We start from the raw sequence: 18,847 nt of genomic DNA, 5'->3' as shown, positions 1-18,847 counted from the left end.
AGTGGGTCATGGGGCCCGTGTTCCCAGGCTTCCCAGTATCCAGCTCCCAGCCCAACCCTGGGACAGACAGGCTGAGTGGATGTCCCCCCCAGTTGTTGGAATCCCTTGACCCCAGCGGCACAAACACAGGCCCATGGGGCGCACGTACGGTCAGCTTTATTTCTTTCCATGCCAAGGAATACAGGGCTGTGAACTGGTGAGGGCGGTGCCGGGATGGTGAGGGAGAGTGCTTGCTGCTCCCTGTGGGACGTGGGGAGAGGCTGGGTCAGCGCCCTAAGCCGGGGTGCCACTGTGTTCATGCAGCCAGTGGCTGGACGTAGATGGAGCTGGGACGGCAGGGCCACTGTTCCTTCCAGTGTTCCTTCCACGAGGCCTGGGGGAACCAGGCTGCCAGTGGGCGGGGCGGCGGGGCCCTCCCTCCCAGTCTTGCCTCTGAAGGGTTTCTCGTCCTCAGGCCTGTGCTCCTTTCTGCCTGAGGGGCCGGGATCTTGGGGCTTCTGCTCCTTCCACACACCCCCAGGCCTCTGAGCTCCGTCCTTGGCACTGAACTCTCAAGTCGTTCTTGCCAAATGGAAGGATGTTCCAGCTGTGCCTGTTCCTGCGGCTCTGCTGGTGGCTTCTGTCCTTCTCGACTGTTCTGGGTTTTGAGTGTGAACGAGTGTGTGTATGTGTGCGTGTGACCTGGGGGGGGGGGGGGCAGGTCTGGGTGTGTGACGATCCCAGTGCACTCAGAGGCCACAGTCGAGACCAGGCCTAAACTGTCTGCTCATTTCTCTCTTCTCCCTGGGGTGCTGAAGCTGGGAAGCCCTGGGGCCTGCTGGGAGACCGCAGACTCATGATCCCTCCTCCCAGAGCTGGGGCCTGTGACGACTAACCAGTTCCATAGACCTCACATCTCCCCTGGCCTGACCCGACCTCAAAAGTGACACAAATGCTCTGGGCTCACCCCTACCCTCCCAGACAAACAGAGGCATGTTTATTTAGGCCTCAAACGTCCCATAAAGCAAACCCAGCCGGCCCCTCCTTTAGGGTGGGGAGAGGTTGGAGTTTATTCCCCAGGTGGGGGACTGACGCAGGAGCACCAGCCCAAGAGGATCCACCCCGTGCCCCGGGCTCTGTGCCCCTCCCCTGTCACACAGGCCCTACTAGAAGGCTCGGAGCTGGGGACTCAGAGCTACTCCCTCCCGGCAGACAGAGCCTGTGTGCTAACAGGCTCCCTCCCAGGAGCCTCTGAGGCATGTGGGGGAGGTGGACAGGGGCCCTGGGAGGAGGCACGAGGGTCCTGAACAGGAGCAGGGGAAACATGCTTTGCCAACCGGTGGCCAGTCTGGCTGTGGCTGGGAACCTGCCCTCCCATCGAGCCCAGTAACCCTGGCTGCTAGGCAGGGCCTCCAAGGGTGGGAAACCCGCAGCAGCCCTCTCCGAGGACCTGGGAGCTGAAGCTGGCAGGGGAGGCGGGAGCAGGAGAGGGCCCTGTGGGCAGAGCCTGTACCAGGGAGAAGCCTGGGGAGAATCCCGGGGCCAAAAGCCAGGCAGGAGCCCGAGGGGCCCTGCTTGGTTCCTTGCAGGTGTCCAATTAGGTCCTGAGACAGGCCATGATGTCCAGCCCCTGCCTCTGGGCATGTGTGTGTATTCCCAAACCCCAGGCCCCTAACTCTCCTGTACACTGGACACTTCAGCCAAGCTCTTCCCTCTGTCTTGGAACTCTCTAGACTCAATAAACAATAAACTTCATAAAAACTCTCCGGCCCGCTCCCCTACAGGCAATACAAACACTGCTAAGAGCCTGGGAGCCCATGGGAAGGCCCCCCAGGGTTGGTCCCACAGCCCCCTCCAGGGAAACCCTCCGCTGTGTGTGGAGGGCCAGAGGCACAGGGTGAGGCGCAAAGCTTCAGATGCAGCTGGGCTGGGAGCCGGAGCCTGGGCCCCGCCTGAGCCACTCTGCATGGGGACCTGAGCCACTCTGCATGGGGACGCTCAGCCGCTCTGCATGGGGACCCCTCAGCTGCTCTGCATGGGGACCCTCAGCCGCTCTGCATGGGGACCCCTCAGCCGCTCTGCATGGGGACCCTCAGCCGCTCTGCATGGGGACCCCTCAGCCGCTCTGCATGGGGACCCTCAGCCGCTCTGCATGGGGACCCTCAGCCGCTCTGCATGCGCCTGAGCCACTCTGCATGGGGCCCCTCAGCTATTCTGCATGGGGACCTGAGCCACTCTGCATGGGGACCCTCATCCACTCTGCATGGGGACCTGAGCCGCTCTGCATGGGGACCCCTCAGCCACTCTGCATAGGGACCCTCAGCCGCTCCACATAGGGACCCTCAGCCGCTCTGCATGGGGACCCTCAGCCACTCTGCATGGAGCCCCAAGTTTGTACCCCAGACCATCGGGGAGGCCATGGCAGGACAAGAGCTCAGGCCCGGCCTCCTCCTCACTGACAGAGCAGGGGACTGGGTCAGGCTAGGGCAGGTGGTTGGCGGCCCAGGCTACACACAGGTAGGGAGCAAGAGGAGGACTGGGTCATCCTGGGAGACGCTCTGGGACCAGAGTTCTCAGCAGAGATGCTCCCAAGGCTGAAAAGTTTGGGAAGAGTCCGAGAGTCATGCTGCCCCTGTTCCTGTCTTCACCAACATCCCTCTCGGCGCCTCCACCCTGCGATGAATGTGGCTGTCACCTCTTCCAGGGTAGCTGCACATCCCATGTGCCCGAGGGGACCCAGGGCATGTGTTGGGTGGCAGCTCAGCATCTGAGCTTGGGGCGCTGGCTGGGATCGCAGCAGGCGTGTGGCACAGGACATGCAAACAGTCTTTTTTTATCCCCTCAGGAAAAATACAAAAGATAAAGTCCCATGTCTTTGCTCTTGGTCATCAGACACACAGGGAGTGTGCTGCTTCTCTCTCCACCGTAGTTCGTTTCGTTTGTGGGGCTGGTTTCTTCTCATTCTGGCAATAGATGCTACTTGGTCGAGCCCAGGAAATCGTGGGGACCAGAAACAAGCCAGAACACTGGGGTCAAAATGTCGGGACAAGTCCATGAGATTAAACCACATTAGTCATTGGTTTCACAGTCAATTTAATTTCCTTCCTTCCTTTCTTCCTCTCACTTTTCCTATCTGATGTGGTTGACGGTAGCGTGACTTGGGGCTTTCCCTCCGAGTTTGTGCTTTTGGCGCTCGGGGACAGGTGGGCGCTCGGCAGTCACCGCCCTGTCCTCCCGTGGTGTGGGGCGGGTGTGGGTTTGAGCATTCCAGCTGGGCAGGGCCTGCCTCCGCGAGCACGGCGCCTGGTTCTTTTTATTTCTGCTGAACTGTAAAGAAAAGAACAGTTATGGCAGAACCCAGCTCGAAACATGGGGTCTTCAAGTCCTTGTCTGGAGGACTTGGGGTTCGGTTTCCTCGTGGGAAAAGGTAACGGGGGTCATTTGGTTTGGGGCTCTTGGTGGAACTCAACTCCTGCCAATGCGAGGACCACAGCCTGGGTGATTGGTTCAGAGGTGGGTGTGTGACCCCTGAACACAGAACCATCTATGCCTGAATTTTTTAGTGGAAGCTAAACAATTCCCTTTGCCAATTTGAGTTCAGTAGTTGTCACTTGCCATCAAAAGAGTGATGTCTAAAATGACAAGGAGTAGAAAGACAAAGGAGACTGGGCATCATACGGAGGTTCTGAGGCCAATGCCCTGGGCTAGTGGGCTCCTGCCTCTCGTGTGCTCGCATGTCCATCAGACTCCGGTTACGGAACTTGCTTCAATTCAGATAGAAAGTGGAGGACGCGGATTTCGAACCCAGGCCGGCTGGTTACAAACCTGCAGTCTTCCCTCGCCTAAGCGGCCAAGGTTGCCCGTGACCCCACAGCTGAATCCAGGCTTCCTGTCCCAAGTTGAACACTGTATTCTAGACCAGTGTCTCCCAAACTTGAATGATCAGGCTGGGAATCTTACTAAAATGCAGGTTCTGACTCAGTGGGTCTGGGGTGGGGCCTGAGATTCTGCATTTCTGACACGGCCTCAGTGCTGGAGGCTTCTTATACCTTAGCCATGAAAACCCCTGAGGCTCAGCCACACAGACACTGGCCCAGGTGCCAGGGCCACAGAGCCGAGCCGAGCTCGTGGCCTCTGACTCCTAGGCCCGAGCTCTTTCCCCGTCTGTTCCTATTGATCCGCTCTCCAGGTATGATAGTCAATCCCACTCAGCTGGTAACTGCCGGGGACTAGGTTGCTTTTCTAGAGTGCGAGGCTGGGCTGTGGCCCCCACGTACTTTTAACCCTCCACCGCTGTTCCACAGAGCTGGGCTACACCCTTCCACAGTCCTCACACCAAGCAAGCTGGCTCCCTCCGCTCCATGTGGCGGGGCCTCACCTGTGAAGTTGACAGTCACGGCCACGATGATGATGATGATGCCCATGATGATGAAGGTGATGCTGAGCAGCCGGGCCAGGCGGCCCAGCCTCCGGGCCCCGTCCAGGTCCCCCTGCTGCACGCTACTTCGAGACTGCAGAGAGAGGGCGGCAGAGACCTCAGGGAGGCTGTCCTCGGCAGCCCTGTGGGGGCCCCTTGCCTGGGCCTCCGGAACACACCCGGTCCCCACTGCAGCCCACACTCCAGCATCCCCCCGCAAGGGAGAGAAAGTGGGATCCTCCTGGAGAAGTGGCTTGGACTCGAGTGGCCCAGACCTCTTGTGGGGACCCCTAACTAAGCCTGCCCCTGGCTGGCTGGGGACAACTGGACACAGAACCAAGCAATGCAGGGCATTGTCTCAGGACAGTGACGGGGCAGGGTGGTACAGTGGAGACCGAGGGCCTGAGAGGGTGGACCGGGTCCAGGCCACACTGAGCTGGTGAGAGCAGATAGGCCAGCCTTGGAGGCTCACTGCTGCAGCCGCGCTGAGACCTAAGGCAGCCCCTGGGGCTTTTTCTACGGCCTGACGCTCCTGCCTCCTGTCCTCTGTGAGCCCCCTCTTGCCACAAAAGCAAAAAATCACACTGGTCCTCCCTCCCCCTATTTCCCACCAGAGACCACATCCTCATTCAACCAAACCCACTTCTGAATCGCACCAGAAAGGCGAGGTGTTTTGGGTTTGAACTGGGAAGACTGGGGCTGGGGGGGCGGGGAGCTCTGTGTGGCTTCACAGGGGGCCTGTTTGATATTCGCTCCCTCTCAGGGAGCTCAGTTTTTCTTGGCCCCATTTAATTTGGTGAAATCAGGGTGGGTGAGGGGGGGGATGGACAGAGAGGATCCTGGGGGGGCTCTGTAGGAGATGGGTCCCCAGTGTCTCCATGGAGGCCCTGCCCATGATGGTTCAGGTGTCAACCTGCTGGCCAGGGCTGGCCCGGGACCTCCAGATTCCTCCAGCTCTAGAACTCCCTGATGCATCTTGGACTTCTAGAATGGGCACAGGCGGGAGTCCACTAAAGGACTTTCAAGGCCTCAGGCCGCTTATTTGGTTCTTTTCTTTTCTTTGAGGCTCCTGAGTTCAGCATGGAAACGTAGTCAAGTACTTCGATGATGACGACAATGACGACGGTTCACTGAGCCCTACTTTGTGTCGGGCAGCTTGTGAAGCATGGTACCTAAATTACCTCATTTAGCCTCAGAATCCTCCTACGAGGTTGGCAGTGTTGCCCACCTTTACAGAAGCTGAAGTTCAAAGAAGGGACCCTTCCCTTCTCTGTTCTCCTTATGGGGGTGCCCCCCTCCCTGGGGTCCTGTCCTCTTTACCTCTCAGAATTCTAACCAACCCCCTACCCCCTGGTTCCCTACTCCAAGCCCCTTCCAGGCCAGCGCCACCTACCGGCCACAGCGTGACACCAAACTCTCTTTGCCCCAAACCATGGCTTCCTGCTTCCCAGATCTGCTCCTGGCCTTGTGCTCCTCCTTCCACGTGCTCAAGCCCCGATTATTGGTGACAGCCTGGAGTCCTCCCGCTCGGTCACAAGTCCTCTCCCATCCCACCCTCCTCATCAGTTTCCTCTCCTAGTCAATTCCATTGCAACTCTCCTCTCTAGGTCCCTGGGACCTGCCCTAGTTCCAGGTGCCACTTCTCTCTTAAACTGGGACAACAGCCTCCTGAAGATCCCCCTGGCTCTAAGCTCTCTTCCTCTCCATTCTACTGCCCACACCCCCATTTCACTGCACAGATATTTATGCCAGGCACTGTGCTAGGTCTCCAGGATGCAGCAGTGTGCACAAGAGTCCCAGTTCCTAGGCTCACAGAGCTCACAGCCTGGTGGAGGAGGCTGGCTTCCATCTGATCACACAAATAAATGTAAAATTGCAACAGTGGGTAGTGTTCCAAAGGAGAGGAACCTGGTACTATGAGAGCTTATAAAAGGGGAGAGTTGGTGAAGACTTCTGGGAGGAAGGACATTCGGACTGAGATGTGAAGGATGAGTAAGAATTAAATAGATTTGTTTCCAAAGGAAGATGAGTATTCCAGGCAGAGAGAACAGCATGTGCAAAGGCCCTGAGGGAGGCCCTGCATGGCAAATATGATGTTCAATATATCGTTGTTGTCTGAAGGAAGCAGGAGGGGCTGGACAAAGGCCAGTGCGGCTGGAGCTGAGAGTGAGGAAGAGGAGGTAGGCGGGGCCAGGCCAGGCAGGGCTCTGCCCACACAGGAAGGAGGTTGGTCCTTATCCCAGAAGCAGTGGGAGCCAGTGAAGACGTAAGACTGGGGGCAGGGCAATGGTTTCCAAAAGACCCCTCTGGCTGTAGTGTGGAATCGGAGAAGAGGTGGGGAGTCGAGAGCTGATGCAAAAGTTCAGCGAGATGATGGTGGCTGAGGCAACCATGGCTGCCCAGCGTCTTCCATGGCCCCCACTGCCCGCAGAACAAAGCCCAAACTCAGTTAGCTTTGCATTTCCTCGTTTGACTCTCTACTATTCTCTTCCACAACCTCTGCGCCCAGCCAATCTGACCTGCCCAGAGTATGAGCACTGGCTTTCACATGCCTTTGCTCATGCTACTTCTCCTGCCCACATTCCACCCCCCACAACCTCTCCATCCTTCAAGGGCTGGCTCCAATGCCACCCGCTCCGTGAAGCCCACCAAGATTCCTCCACTTCCACAGGAATAATAATAATCCCTAACATTGTCTGAACAGTCACCTTGTGCCAGGGACTATGTTAGGTGCTTGCCATTCAGTAGAGCATTTCATCCTCCTAATGCTCCTATGAGACAGGGATTGTTATTAGGCCGTTTTACAGATGAGGAGCTGGAGCTGGAACACAGAGCACCATGAATAGCAAGGTCTCATTGCAAGGCTGTTTCCTCCAGCTCCAACTTCCAGGAGAGAATCCTAGCATTTCCCCTCTTGGACTTCCTCTCTGTCTCTCCCCATCATCAAATACAATCAAGTATGAATTCCTGACCTTTCTAATATCCCTCAAGTCCGTCCCTACTCCTCTAGCCCTAACTACACTGCCCTAGCCCACTCCTTCAATCTGTTTCATCTGGAGATTGCATCAGCCTTCTCCTCACTGGTCTCTCTGCTCCAGCCTTGCCCCCATCCAACCTCCTCATAACAGCCAAGGTGAGGTCTTTAAAACCCAAGCCTGGTCACATGACTCCCCATAAAAGGGATATGCCTCGGTGCCTTTGCATGTACTGTGTCTGCACTGGAATGCCTTTCCTCATTACCATATTGCCACCTCAACAGCTCCTCCTCATCCTTCAAGAGTCACCTTCAGTAAAACTTTCTTTGGTTCCCACAAGCAATTAATCAGCCCCTCCTTGGGACTCCCGTAGCATCTTGCCCCACTCTTTTTCTCCCTTACCACTTTGTGTCATTATTTCTTGTGGCTGTGTCAGTCTCTTTCTCTGGACTGTAAGCTCCTTGAAGGCAGGGACCATGCAGCCTCAGTCTTGGTATTCCTCTTATGTAACCTAGGGATAGTCCCTAGTAGGTAGTCAGTAGATATTTGACCAAGCAAAGACTAAAAGAAGAGAGAAAAAGAACGAGAGGAGAGTCTGTTTTCTAATCACTGAACTTAGCCAGTGGAAAGGTCAAAGTTAAAAAAGATTCATGAAAATAGCATATTCATGAAAGAAATAAGGGCAATAGGTCCCACAGGACAGATATCTGGCAACTGGGTTTTGGCCCCACCCACTAGCCATGCCACCTACAGCTCCCTGCATGGCCAGCCCAGGTCACTGAGCTCAAGAGTTCAACACCAAAGCAACATTGGAGGAAGAGGGGACAACATACAGAAAGGTTTCAGGGTCTAGGAAATGTGGCTTTAGAAATTCTGGGGCCACCTTGAGTCAAGGGACTCATTCTCAGATGTAAGCATGGCATGCAGGCAGAAGGGCGCCAGGTTTGAGATGAGTCCTGCCGCCCACTTTCCAGAGAAATAGTTGTGCGCCCAGTAATGATTCAGGACCATGGAGAGATGCGCATGTGTGGTTGCTTGGGTATGAGATGTGGGGGGAGTAGGCAAGAGTGACAGGTAATTTTTTCAGCCACACTAAGCCCAGTCTCTCTTCTTTATCCACAGAGCCATCAGTCCTGTATCCCAGTCATGCACGTTCCTTCAAGCCTGAGAGACACCGTTGAAGGAGATGCACTGGGAATGGCCAGATGGAACAGGGCAGACTTGATTGTGGCTGCTTTGTTGTGTCAGACACTTTATACACAATATCCAATGTACACCTCACAACTATCCTGTAAGTCTTAGTTTTCTGATCTGTACAATGGAGGGAAAATAGCTGTCTCTAAGAGAAGAGCCATACTTTAGATACAGAAGTTCCTCACTTCTAGCTAGCACTCATTTCTGAAGTCCCCTCATTAGTTACCAAATGAAAGATCCATCCTTTGACTCCAGGGATGAAAGAAGACCCTTCATTTCTTTTTATGAGTAAATTACCAGCAGCTCTCATCCCCACTTAGTGGCATTATCTTCCCCTTATACAAAATGGCTCAAGTTGAAGACATAATAATAGTAATTGCAATGATGTTGTAATGACTATGAATTAATAGATCATTTGTGACTGCAATGGCTGTGGGAATGGTGAAGGGAAAAATGAATTCAGGTTAATAGATCACTGAAAGACATTGAAAAAATTCTGAGAGCGGGTAGGGGGTGGGGACGGGGCGAGGGGGAGGAGGGGGTGGAGAGGATGCTGGGGAGAGCTGCCCGAGGCTGAAACCAGCCAGAGGAAAGTGGCAACAGAACTTCTCAGGAAAGAGCTTCCTCTACCACAAGGCTCAAGCCAAGCCCAGCAGATCTGAGGAGCACTGACAAGACGTACCAGAGCTGATCAGCAACCAGTCCTTCCACGGAGATCAAGCATCTCCCGGCAGGTCAAGGCAAAAGGATGTGCTTCTCCCTGCCCCCTTCACATCCCTCTCTCTGCAACACTGCAATTGTTTCTGGAATGGCCTGACTGCAGGATAACCCTTCAGTTGCCGGGGAGTAGGAAGGCATGGTGAGGGGTCCCGGGAAAGGAGTCAGGGCAGCTGCAACGGTGGATGGGAGGGATTGGGAATGTTTAGGGGCTTGAGACAACAGCCATTTACCAACCAGTTGCGAAGCATGTCAGTATCTTAAGCCACACGTCCGCCTGCCAGCCAACTGTTGGCGCTGGTTGGGGACCAGCACTCTTGTTGAGTGAATGGATAAATTGCACAAATGAATGAAAGTCAGCCTGCAACACGTCAGTTAAATAATTAGGTAACCACATAATCCTAAGAAAGGGAGCGTCGAAGCCACTCTGGACCTCTACAGCTCTCCCACGTGTTGTAGGAACACTACAGAGAAGGGACTGCTCCGAGGCTTCCATCAAAACCACAGACAGGGCTGCCTGCCTCCCCTGGGGGTGTAATGAGGGGTGAGACTCCATTATCCCCAAATTGCTTAAAGTCAGAACTGCCTGTCCACAGGGGATTTGCCCTTTCCTCTGACATTGCCAAGTTTCATTCAGTATTAATAATAACCGCAACCACTTCTATTTATTAAGGATTTACTGTGTGCCAGGCTCTGTGCTAGGTGCTTTCATACATATTAGCTCATTTAATCCTCCCAACAGCCCCATGAGGTCAATGGTTTTCTTACATCTATTGTATAGATGAGGAAACTGAGGCTAAAGAAGGAGATTGAGTGATTTGGATGAGGTCACATGGCTTATAAGGGATAGAGCTGGGATGCACACCCAGATCTGTCTGATGCTTGTTTTATCACTATTGTCCCTTGATGGCCGGCTGCCTGAGGTCCAGCTGTCTTCATTGACAGGAGACTTTGCTGGCGTTGAGGAACATGGTCATTTCTCAGTCTGACCCAGAAGTAAAATGGATGAAGCCAGCCTTGCCCTGGCCACCCCAGGAGGGTCACAGGAGGCTGTGGTGGGTCTGGATACCCGTGATCCCAGCCCTGCAGGTAGAGCCCCTGATCCACCAGCGCTCGTCACAGCAGGCCCCTGTCAAAGGCACAGTGGGAAGGATGCTGCTGGTCCATTAGTCTTCCAGTGGTGGAGTTAGTGGGGGGGGGCGGGGCGCGGTACACTGTGCAGCGGGGAGAGAAAGAGGGAAGGAAGTGGAATTCTTCCCTCCCTGCACAAATGCCTGAAAGGTTTGGCTTTCCTGAGAGGGACACACCATCCCTGTTCCCAGAGGCAGATGCAGGGTGGGGCCGTGCAGAGAACCCTGAACTCAGCATCCAGCTGATCTGCCTCTTACCAGTTGCGTGATCGTGGGCAAGGTGCTGTTCTGCACGTCTCAGTTGCCTTGTCTGTTAAATGGGAACAATTAGCCAGACTCTGTCAGCCTCTATTAGGGCATGCTCTGCAGAAAGTAAGCTCTACAGAGGCTGTCAGGGCTGTGCATCTCCTTCCACCCTGGAGTCAAGGGTTTGATCCTTCACTTGGTAACCAGTGGGGGGACCTCAGATGAGGAGTTCTGAAGTCTGTCCCCAGGACCTGGAGACACCAGCACAGGAGACTTACTCTCTTTCCACACTTTCTGTCCTTCCTTCACCCCTGCTGCTGTTTGGGTGGGACCGAGTGTTTCAGCCCTAGAGGAATAACTGACTCCGTCCCTCCCTGGGGAATGGAGGGTCCTGTGCACTAGACTGGCTCCCATAAGGGGAGACAAGTGTGGGCACACCCAATAACGCTCCCCACCTGGGCTCCCCGATTGCCATGAGGCCGGCTAGTGTAGTGGGTGGGAACATGAGCTCTGGCCCTAGGCATCCGATCCTGGGCTCGCAGTTACTCGCAGTCCTTTCACATCTCCGGGCGTCAGTTTTCTCATCCATAAAACAAGAATAACAACAATACTTAGACTTCATAGGGTCAGAGTCCCGATTAAATGAGATGATATATGCAAAGAATTTGGACCTGTACCTGATATTTAGTAAGCATGCGGTGAATGTCAGGAATATTATCCCTCAACCCTGGGCTCCCTCATGCTCCTTCTCCCAGGGTCCTAACAGTCCCCTCTAGAAATTCATTTCTACCACTATACTCCCCCTGGCCATCACCCCACCTGGCTCCTCCTCTGAAATCTCAACCCCGCAATAACTCTCTTACCCCCTGAACCTGCCCTTTGACTTCTCTGAAACCTGTGACCATCTCCACCAAGGCTATGGCCATCTTCCCAGCCTCACTCCCTCCCAGTCCGGCCCAATCCTTTGGTGCATCATCTCAGCCACCTTTGCCAGCATCTTCTGTGCCACCTGGCCCTGCTCTCATGGAAACTCTGTTATCCCCAGCCTTGGGTGGGCCCAACGTCACATCTGTGACTCTATACCTACAGCTGGAAAAAACCCACACCACCATGCAGGCTGATAACAACTCAGACCCTGGTCTGCAGCCTCAGCAGAGCCTTCAGGCCATTGACCTGCCTGTCCCTGGTCACCTCTCCTCTCCTCTCCTCTGCCACCGAGCCCTTATTTCTCAGCAAATGACCTTGCCCTCCATACGCCTGGCGGCACGGAGCCCGTAGAGCATGAACCAACTCTCTTTCCTTCAAGTATCTCTATCTGCTTTTTCCTCATGGCCTCTCCTCCAGGGTCCAGGGGAGGGGGTCCTTCTTCTAGATCCCATCTCTCCACTCTTCAGGAACCTCGCGTCGTCAATCACCTCTCTCTTTGTTGCCTAGGCATCTCCATCACCAGGGTCCCCAGGGGTCTACAAATGGCCAAGCCAGCAGACACTGCCATCCTTACTGAACCTGATCTCTCCGCCGCATTTGACCTGCCCTCCTCCAAGCTTGCTCCTCCCAGATGTTTCTCCCCCTTTTCTAGTTTTCCTCCCACCTCCTGGGATCTTCTTTTCAAAACCCTCTTCTGTCCTCTTCCCACCTGTTAAATGCCGTAGTGCCCAGAGCTCTGCTATCTCTGAGTTGGGTAAGCAGGAGTCTAAAGCAAACACTGCTCCTGCCTGCTGAACAATCCTCTCACCAGGGCCCTCCTTTCTAAGCCGCTGCTTGGGCTAGGCCTTCACCACCCCTGCCTGGACTATCTCAAGAGCCTCCTGTAGGGTCTCCCGGCTCCCAGTCCTGCCTGCTCTAGCTCATTTCCCACAATGCATTTGAGTGTTAGTTTTAAAATATGAACTGACCACATCACATCTCTGCTTAAAATTTTTCAGGGCCTTTAGGATAAAACTTAAATTCCTAGAGCAGGTCCCTGCCTGCCTCTCTCCACATCACGCTCTCACACCCTTCTGCCGTGCCAAACATACCATGTCTCATCCATCCACTTCCCAAATGTCTAGCATGGTGCCCGATTCATAAAAGAGGCACATTCATTCATGAAGGAGCCTAGTCATCCTCTACCACTTAGTTCCCTCCAAACAAGCAAGTGAGAGCTCACTGAATGAATGAATGAATGGTCTGCGTTACCGACTCTTAGAAGGTTTCCAGAAACCCCCTCTGTCCCTTGTCATGACCCTTGTCCAGGCGTCTTCATCTCTCACCGGCACTCCTGCAAAGGTCCCCTCTCCCGAATGCCAGGCTCAGCGGGGCCCCTTCAGACCCTCCTCTCACCCTGCACCAGCCTGATCTACCATCATGGAAATCTGACCACGCCCCTCTCTGGCTCCAAACCCTATGATGTATATGCTACAGCAGAGGGGAAGCTTGAAAACACGATGCCCAGGGAAAGAAGCCAGTCCCAGAGGACCACATGTTGTCTGATTCCATGTATATGAAATGTCCAGAAGAGGCAAATCCATAGAGACAGAAAGAAGATTAGTGGTTGCCAGGGGCTGGGAGGGACCAGGGGAGAGGGCGATGATAGAAAAAAGATACAGGGTTTCTTTTGGAGGTGAGAAAAATGTTCTAAAATTGACTATGGTTATGGTTGCACTTTTCTGTGAATATACTAAAAATCATTGAATTGTACACTTTAGATAGGTGAATTGTAAATGTGAATTATATCTCAAAGCTCTAAAAAAAACAACAAGCCTGGGATGGCTTCCCATCCCCCACCAGGGAGACACTCAGCTGCCGCTTAATTACTCCCACCTGCCGTGTAACAGCGCTTACTATGCTCTGGGTGTCGTTCCTCAGACTTTGTGTGGCTCGTTACATTTTGCCCTCACACAGCTCTATAATGTAGAGGTTATGGTGACACCCATTTTGCAGATGGGAATGCTGAGGAGAAGTGAGGTTTGAGTGACTTGGCTGAGGCCATACAACACCTGTGGTTTTGTCTAGCATGGGCGCTTCCTGCAATGTGTTGTAAGAATCTGTTTACAAGTTTCTCCCCACTGGACTGGAGCCTCCTGGAAATTGGCAATGGTGTCTAGTTTAGTGCGGTATTCCCTGCCTAGACCCAGTGACCATCAGACCTGACTTGAGAACCTCAGAAGGATGTAGAAATGCACTAGGGGTGGGGTCAGTGGTCTCACAGTCTTGGGCCCAGGTTTCCTTTGAGAAAGGTAGCCCCTACGCAGCCTGCACCCTGCCACCCCACCAGGAGAAGGATTCCAGCGACTGTTTTCTCCTGGGCCCTTGTGTGTTTCCCTCCCCAAAGCCTGTCTCCCCTCCTGGGGCTTCTCTCTGTAACCAAGAGATTGGCCCTGCCCAGAGCCACGGGCTGCACCCCTGGGGCCTGGCTCTGCCCCCAGGGCTCCCAAGTGCAGCAGGCAGCACAGGACCTCCTCGAAGGCCCCACCCCGCGTCCTGCCCAGCCCTGGCTCTTGCGCTCATGCCAACTCCCTCAGACTTAGAAACGCTGCCGGTGTCCCTTGACATCCTGGTAGGTGGTGCTGGATTTGATGGGGGTTGGGAAGACTTCCCTGGCTGGAGACAGGGCCTCAGTGAAGTAGATGGAGATATATGAGGAAATAGGGGCTTCTCAGAGGACAGCCTGGGGGCTGCAGAAGTGACCACAACACCTGGGGGCTCGGTGACAGATGACTCAGCAGTGGAGTCACTCCAGAGGGAAGCAGACAGCATCTCTCCACCCCATCCTCAGTCCTGGGGCTGGTAATTTACTCCCCCTGCTCCTAACCTCATTCTGAAAGTCATTGCCTGCCCGGTCTCTCTCTCTCCTTCCGGGACCTCAAAAGTCACTTGCCAACCTCTACTGACATTTTCTGTGGATCCTCTGTAAATAGCTCTATCCAAATGGCTTGGTTTGGGGACAATCTAAGATGATTTACTCAAAACTCCACAGTACAAGAGTGTGAGAAGCAAAGACTAGCCCCGTGCGCCTCCTTGGCAGAGCCAACCATGGCCTCCGACACTCATTTTTCACCCGTGACCCAGATTCCCTTCTCCTGAATACAGATGCTGAAACCAGCGCAACTGCGAGTCCCAGAGGGCCCCAGTGAGAACCCCCCTCCCAAGGAGCAGCCTGCAAACTCTCCACTCCTCATGCACCCCTTGGGGGAGCCAGGCCCAGGGGCCCTCAGTGCATGGGAGGGAAGCCACTGTCAGCCCTTGGAAACCAGAGCTCGCAAAGGCTGTTAGAATGCCCGGGTGGCCCCAGGGAAGGAGGGGCTGGCTCCCCTCCTGAGAACACGGGGCTGGCTCGCCGCCTGAAAACACCTGGCTGCAACCTCTGCTGATACACAGCCCTGCTCAGGAATGACTCCTTGGGAAAACCCCCCCACCAAAAGGCAAGACCCTCAACTTGGCTGTCTTTCTGCAGTCAGAATGTAGCTCCAGGCGGCTCCCTGGGGTCCCCTCCCCAGCAGAGATGTGTGCAAAATCAAGCTGTGATGGCCAGGAGCAGAGACGACAGGAGGTCTCCTGGCCCCTGGCCCCCTCTCCAAGGGGGAGTAGTAGGCCAGCTGGGAAAGGGAGTCTTCCCCAAACCCTGGCACCCAGCTCTCTTTTCTCTACACCCCAGGCAGGGCGTCCAGTGCCTGCCAACCCCTGGGCCTGCCCCTGCCCCTGGAACCAAGTGCAACACTTACCATGATAGAAAAGATGAGGGGGATGAGGTTGAGGGGCCAGACGGGGCAGAAGCAGGAAGCGATGGCAAGGATGAGGTAATCTTTGGGGATTTCTTGGTCCTGGGCATACGAGGTGGTGGCAACAGAGGAGGCCCGCCTCGAGCTGGCCCGAGAGGGCGACAGGGGGAGTGTGGCCTCCTGGTGCCCCTCGGATATCACCTTGAAGGGCAGGCCGTGGCCATTCTGATCCAAGTCCAGAGCCCCTGAAAGGGACTTGGACAGCTTCAGGGACTTGTCAGCCTTGTCGTCCACCTTGGTGAGGAGCTTCTCCATCTCCGGCAGGTCCAGGGGTGAGGCGGTGCCTGGCTCCCGTGCAGGAGGAAACTGAGGCTGCACAGGGTTGGCCATGTTGGCCTGAGCCTTGGGCTGCTCCAGCTCCAGGCCGGGACGAAGGTCTCCAGAGGGACCTCAGCGCACCATTCCTCAGCCCAGACTGGGGACCTACAGGTCAGGGGCAGAAGTGTCAGCCAGGGGAGCAAGGGCCAGCTTCTCCAGGCCAGCTGAGTTCAGAGGCTGGGGCCTGCCTGCTGCCCCCGTGGAGCTCCAGGAAGCTGGAGCCTTCAGCCCCGTTCAAGTTTGAGGCCAACTTTGCTGGTGCTGCTGACAGCACACATGGGCGGGGAAGCAACAGAAAGCAGCTCCAAGAGCAGAGAGAAGAATGCTTCTCTCCCAAGTGAGGCTTAGGCTAAGTCTGGGAGGCTCTGTGTGTGTGTGTGTGTGTGTGTGTGTGTGTATGCCACACAGCCTCCCTCCCTCCCGCCCTCCTCAAAGATGCTTTTCCTTTTCAATTCCCCTCTCCCCAGAGAACCACCCAGCCGCGCTCTGCCTCTGCCCCAGCCCAGCCTAGCCCAGCCCAGCCCATAGGGACTCGGGGCTGTCTCTGGTTTCCATTGCGGCCCCAGCACCTGCTCCTCTGGGCTGGGGGCTCTGTATGGGGAAAAAGGCAAAGTGGGCCACAAAGGGTGTGTCTTCAACTGTCCTGGGAAACAGCCCTCTGCTTCTCTTCTACCTGACCAGCTCGTGCTTCCTCCCATCTGATGGGAAATGCTGGGCCCTGGACCTACGGCATCCCACCTGGACCCTGACTTCCCGCCCCCATAGGGGGCCAGAGCCTGGCTCCAGGAGGGAAGGGGAGGTGTGAGCACCAGCATGGCCCCTGGAGGATCCTGCTTGGACCATAGGGCCCTCTGAATGGGTTTCTGAGCAGCTCACCAAGGGGTGGGGCAGAGTAGGTGGAAGGAAGGAAGTGTTGGCCCCATCTCATGCCCATTAGAGCTTTTCTGCTGTGCTAAAGAGCTGGCAAAGATCCCTCCTGTTCGAGAGCTCCTCCGGGCAGCTGCCGGCTCTGAAGGGCCTTGCTGCTGGCTGCCTGTTCTCTGATTCTCGCTCTGTCTTTGTTCTCTTATGTCTCCTCCCTCTGTTTCTGCCTCCTTCTCTTCTTTACATCTCTTTCTTTCTATGTCCCCGATCTCTTTCCTCACATTGTTTTATAAGGGTGACCTGGAACCACCAGAGTGTGTGTGTGTGTGTGTGTGTGTGTGTGTTTGGTTTGGAGGAGGGTGTTGGAAGGAGTTTGAAACCCTAGAGTCATGCATGACAGGGGTTGGGGGTGGAGGGGTGGGGGGGGTGGAGGTAGAGGTGGGAAGGGGTCTCGGAGGTCGTGGAGTCCAAATCCTTTGATGTCACAGATTAGAAAACCGAGGCCCAGAAGTGGAGAGACACGTCCCAAACTGTATCCCAACCAGACCTCAATCCCTGGTCCAGGATCCGGGTCTCGTTTGAAGCAAAATGAGCCACTTCAGGGGAAAGAAATGGCTTTGGTTTGTGTATCCAACTGGCTTTGGAAATGCTGCTTCCAGCAAGGGCAGCGCCTGGGTGTGGAGGGAGCGGGGCAGACAGAGAACGAGGAAATGGCCACGGCTGAAGGAAGGAGACGGAAGGAGAGCAGCGAGAGCCAGGGGCTGGGGCCGAGGGGGAGCCTGGGGAGCCGGAAGGACGCCTGGAGGCAAATAAGTTTCAAAAAAGTGTGTGGCTTTGGGGCAAATTTTCAGGTTTGATCAATTTGACTATTTTAAAGTAAGAATTTTTGCTCCATAAAGGAAACCCAGGGCAGTAAGATGAGGCTCCCTGCGCTCAGCTCAGTCCTCGGGGCGGGTCTTGCCCACCCGAGGCCAGGGTAGGGTGGGGCTAGTGAGCTGAGCTCCCCTGCCTAGGAACTTCCAGAAATGTGCTAATGCCTTGTTAAATATGAGACCTCCTGCAGAGGGTGGCAAGTCGGGTCCCTGAGACCCCTAGACTCTAAGCCAGTGCCCGGCTTGGACAGAATTCCAATACACCATGGGAGCTGACCCTCCCGGGAGGAACTCAGGCCTTCCACAGGGCCTACAGCTGCCCAGCCCAATTCCGTAGCCTTTAGCCAAATGTGGCTACTGAGCAGCTGAGATGTGGCTAGTCCAACTGAGATGTGCTGTGAGTATAAAACACACCAAATTTCAAACATTTAGTACAAAAAAAGGAATGTAAACTATCTCATGAATATGTTGAACATTGATTACATGCGGAAATGATAATATTTTATATGTATTGGGCTGAATAAAACATTATTAAAATTAATGTCACCTGTGTCTTTTTACTTTTTTTTTTTTTTTTTTTGCTGAGGAAGATTCGCCCTGAGGTAACATCTGTGCCAATCTTCCTCTATTTTGTATGTGGATTGCTGCCACAGCATGGCTAACAAGTGGTGTAGGTCCACGCCTGGGCTGCCAAAGTGGAGTGTGCTGAACTTAACCACAAGGCCACAGGGCCAGCCCCTCTTTTTACTTTTTTTAAATGTGCTAACTAGAAAATCAAAAATTAAGAAGGTAGCTTGCATTATATTTCTATTGGGTGGCATTGGCCTAAAGGACAGAAGGAACTCGACATAAAGGGACCTTTTTGACTTAATAAAAACTCAAAGAGAAAAGAAAAAGAAGACCCCAGGGTGGCCCATGGCAGTGAGGTTACCAGGTGGGCTGGGGTCAGGGACTTGGGGAGCCAGGTTGGCTCTGCCACTGCGAGATGCTGGGCTCACAGTGCCATCTAGTGGCTGGTGGTGGTGAGAATGATCAGAAGTGGGAGAGGGGACCAGGGGAAGCAGGGAGAGGAGGGGAGAAGGAGCATCCGGTTTGGGCTCCAGGGCAGGTGACCCAGTTGCCACCTCCTCACTCGAGGTCTTAAATGGAGGCACGTGGGCTATAATTCATCACACAAAGTGGGTTTGGCCTACACAGTGTTGACTTAACATGTGTTTTTTAAAAATCCATTTCACATAAAAATTGGGGTTTCAGATTTTTAACATGAAGATCTGGGAGCCCTGGGCTCATTTTCTGTAGAGCAGCAAGCAGCTGGGCCAGCCGCAGCCTTTGGGGGGGCCGGGGGGGGTCGCTGAGCTCCTCCTCCACCTCCACC

General features: G+C 54.6%; 1 protein-coding gene across 1 annotated transcript; it reads right to left on the bottom strand.

The window, feature by feature from the left end:
- Positions 1-3,108: 3,108 nt before the first annotated feature.
- TRARG1 (trafficking regulator of GLUT4 (SLC2A4) 1) lies at positions 3,109-15,751 on the bottom strand. The gene is made up of 3 exons (XM_004433455.3): positions 15,362-15,751; positions 4,257-4,490; positions 3,109-3,306 (listed from the first exon to the last, which is right to left on the bottom strand). The coding sequence occupies exons 1-3, from the start codon at positions 15,746-15,748 to the stop codon at positions 3,109-3,111; spliced, it is 819 nt and encodes a 272-aa protein (XP_004433512.2). The 5' UTR covers positions 15,749-15,751.
- Between the last annotated feature and the right edge of the window lie 3,096 nt (positions 15,752-18,847).

The sequence above is a fragment of the Ceratotherium simum genome, chromosome 16 (assembly GCF_057802395.1).
Source record: "Ceratotherium simum simum isolate JZ-2026a chromosome 16, ASM5780239v1, whole genome shotgun sequence".
Classification (NCBI taxonomy): domain Eukaryota; kingdom Metazoa; phylum Chordata; class Mammalia; order Perissodactyla; family Rhinocerotidae; genus Ceratotherium; species Ceratotherium simum.
The sequence above is the reverse complement of the archived record's forward strand: the minus strand, read 5'-3'. Positions and strand labels throughout refer to the sequence as shown.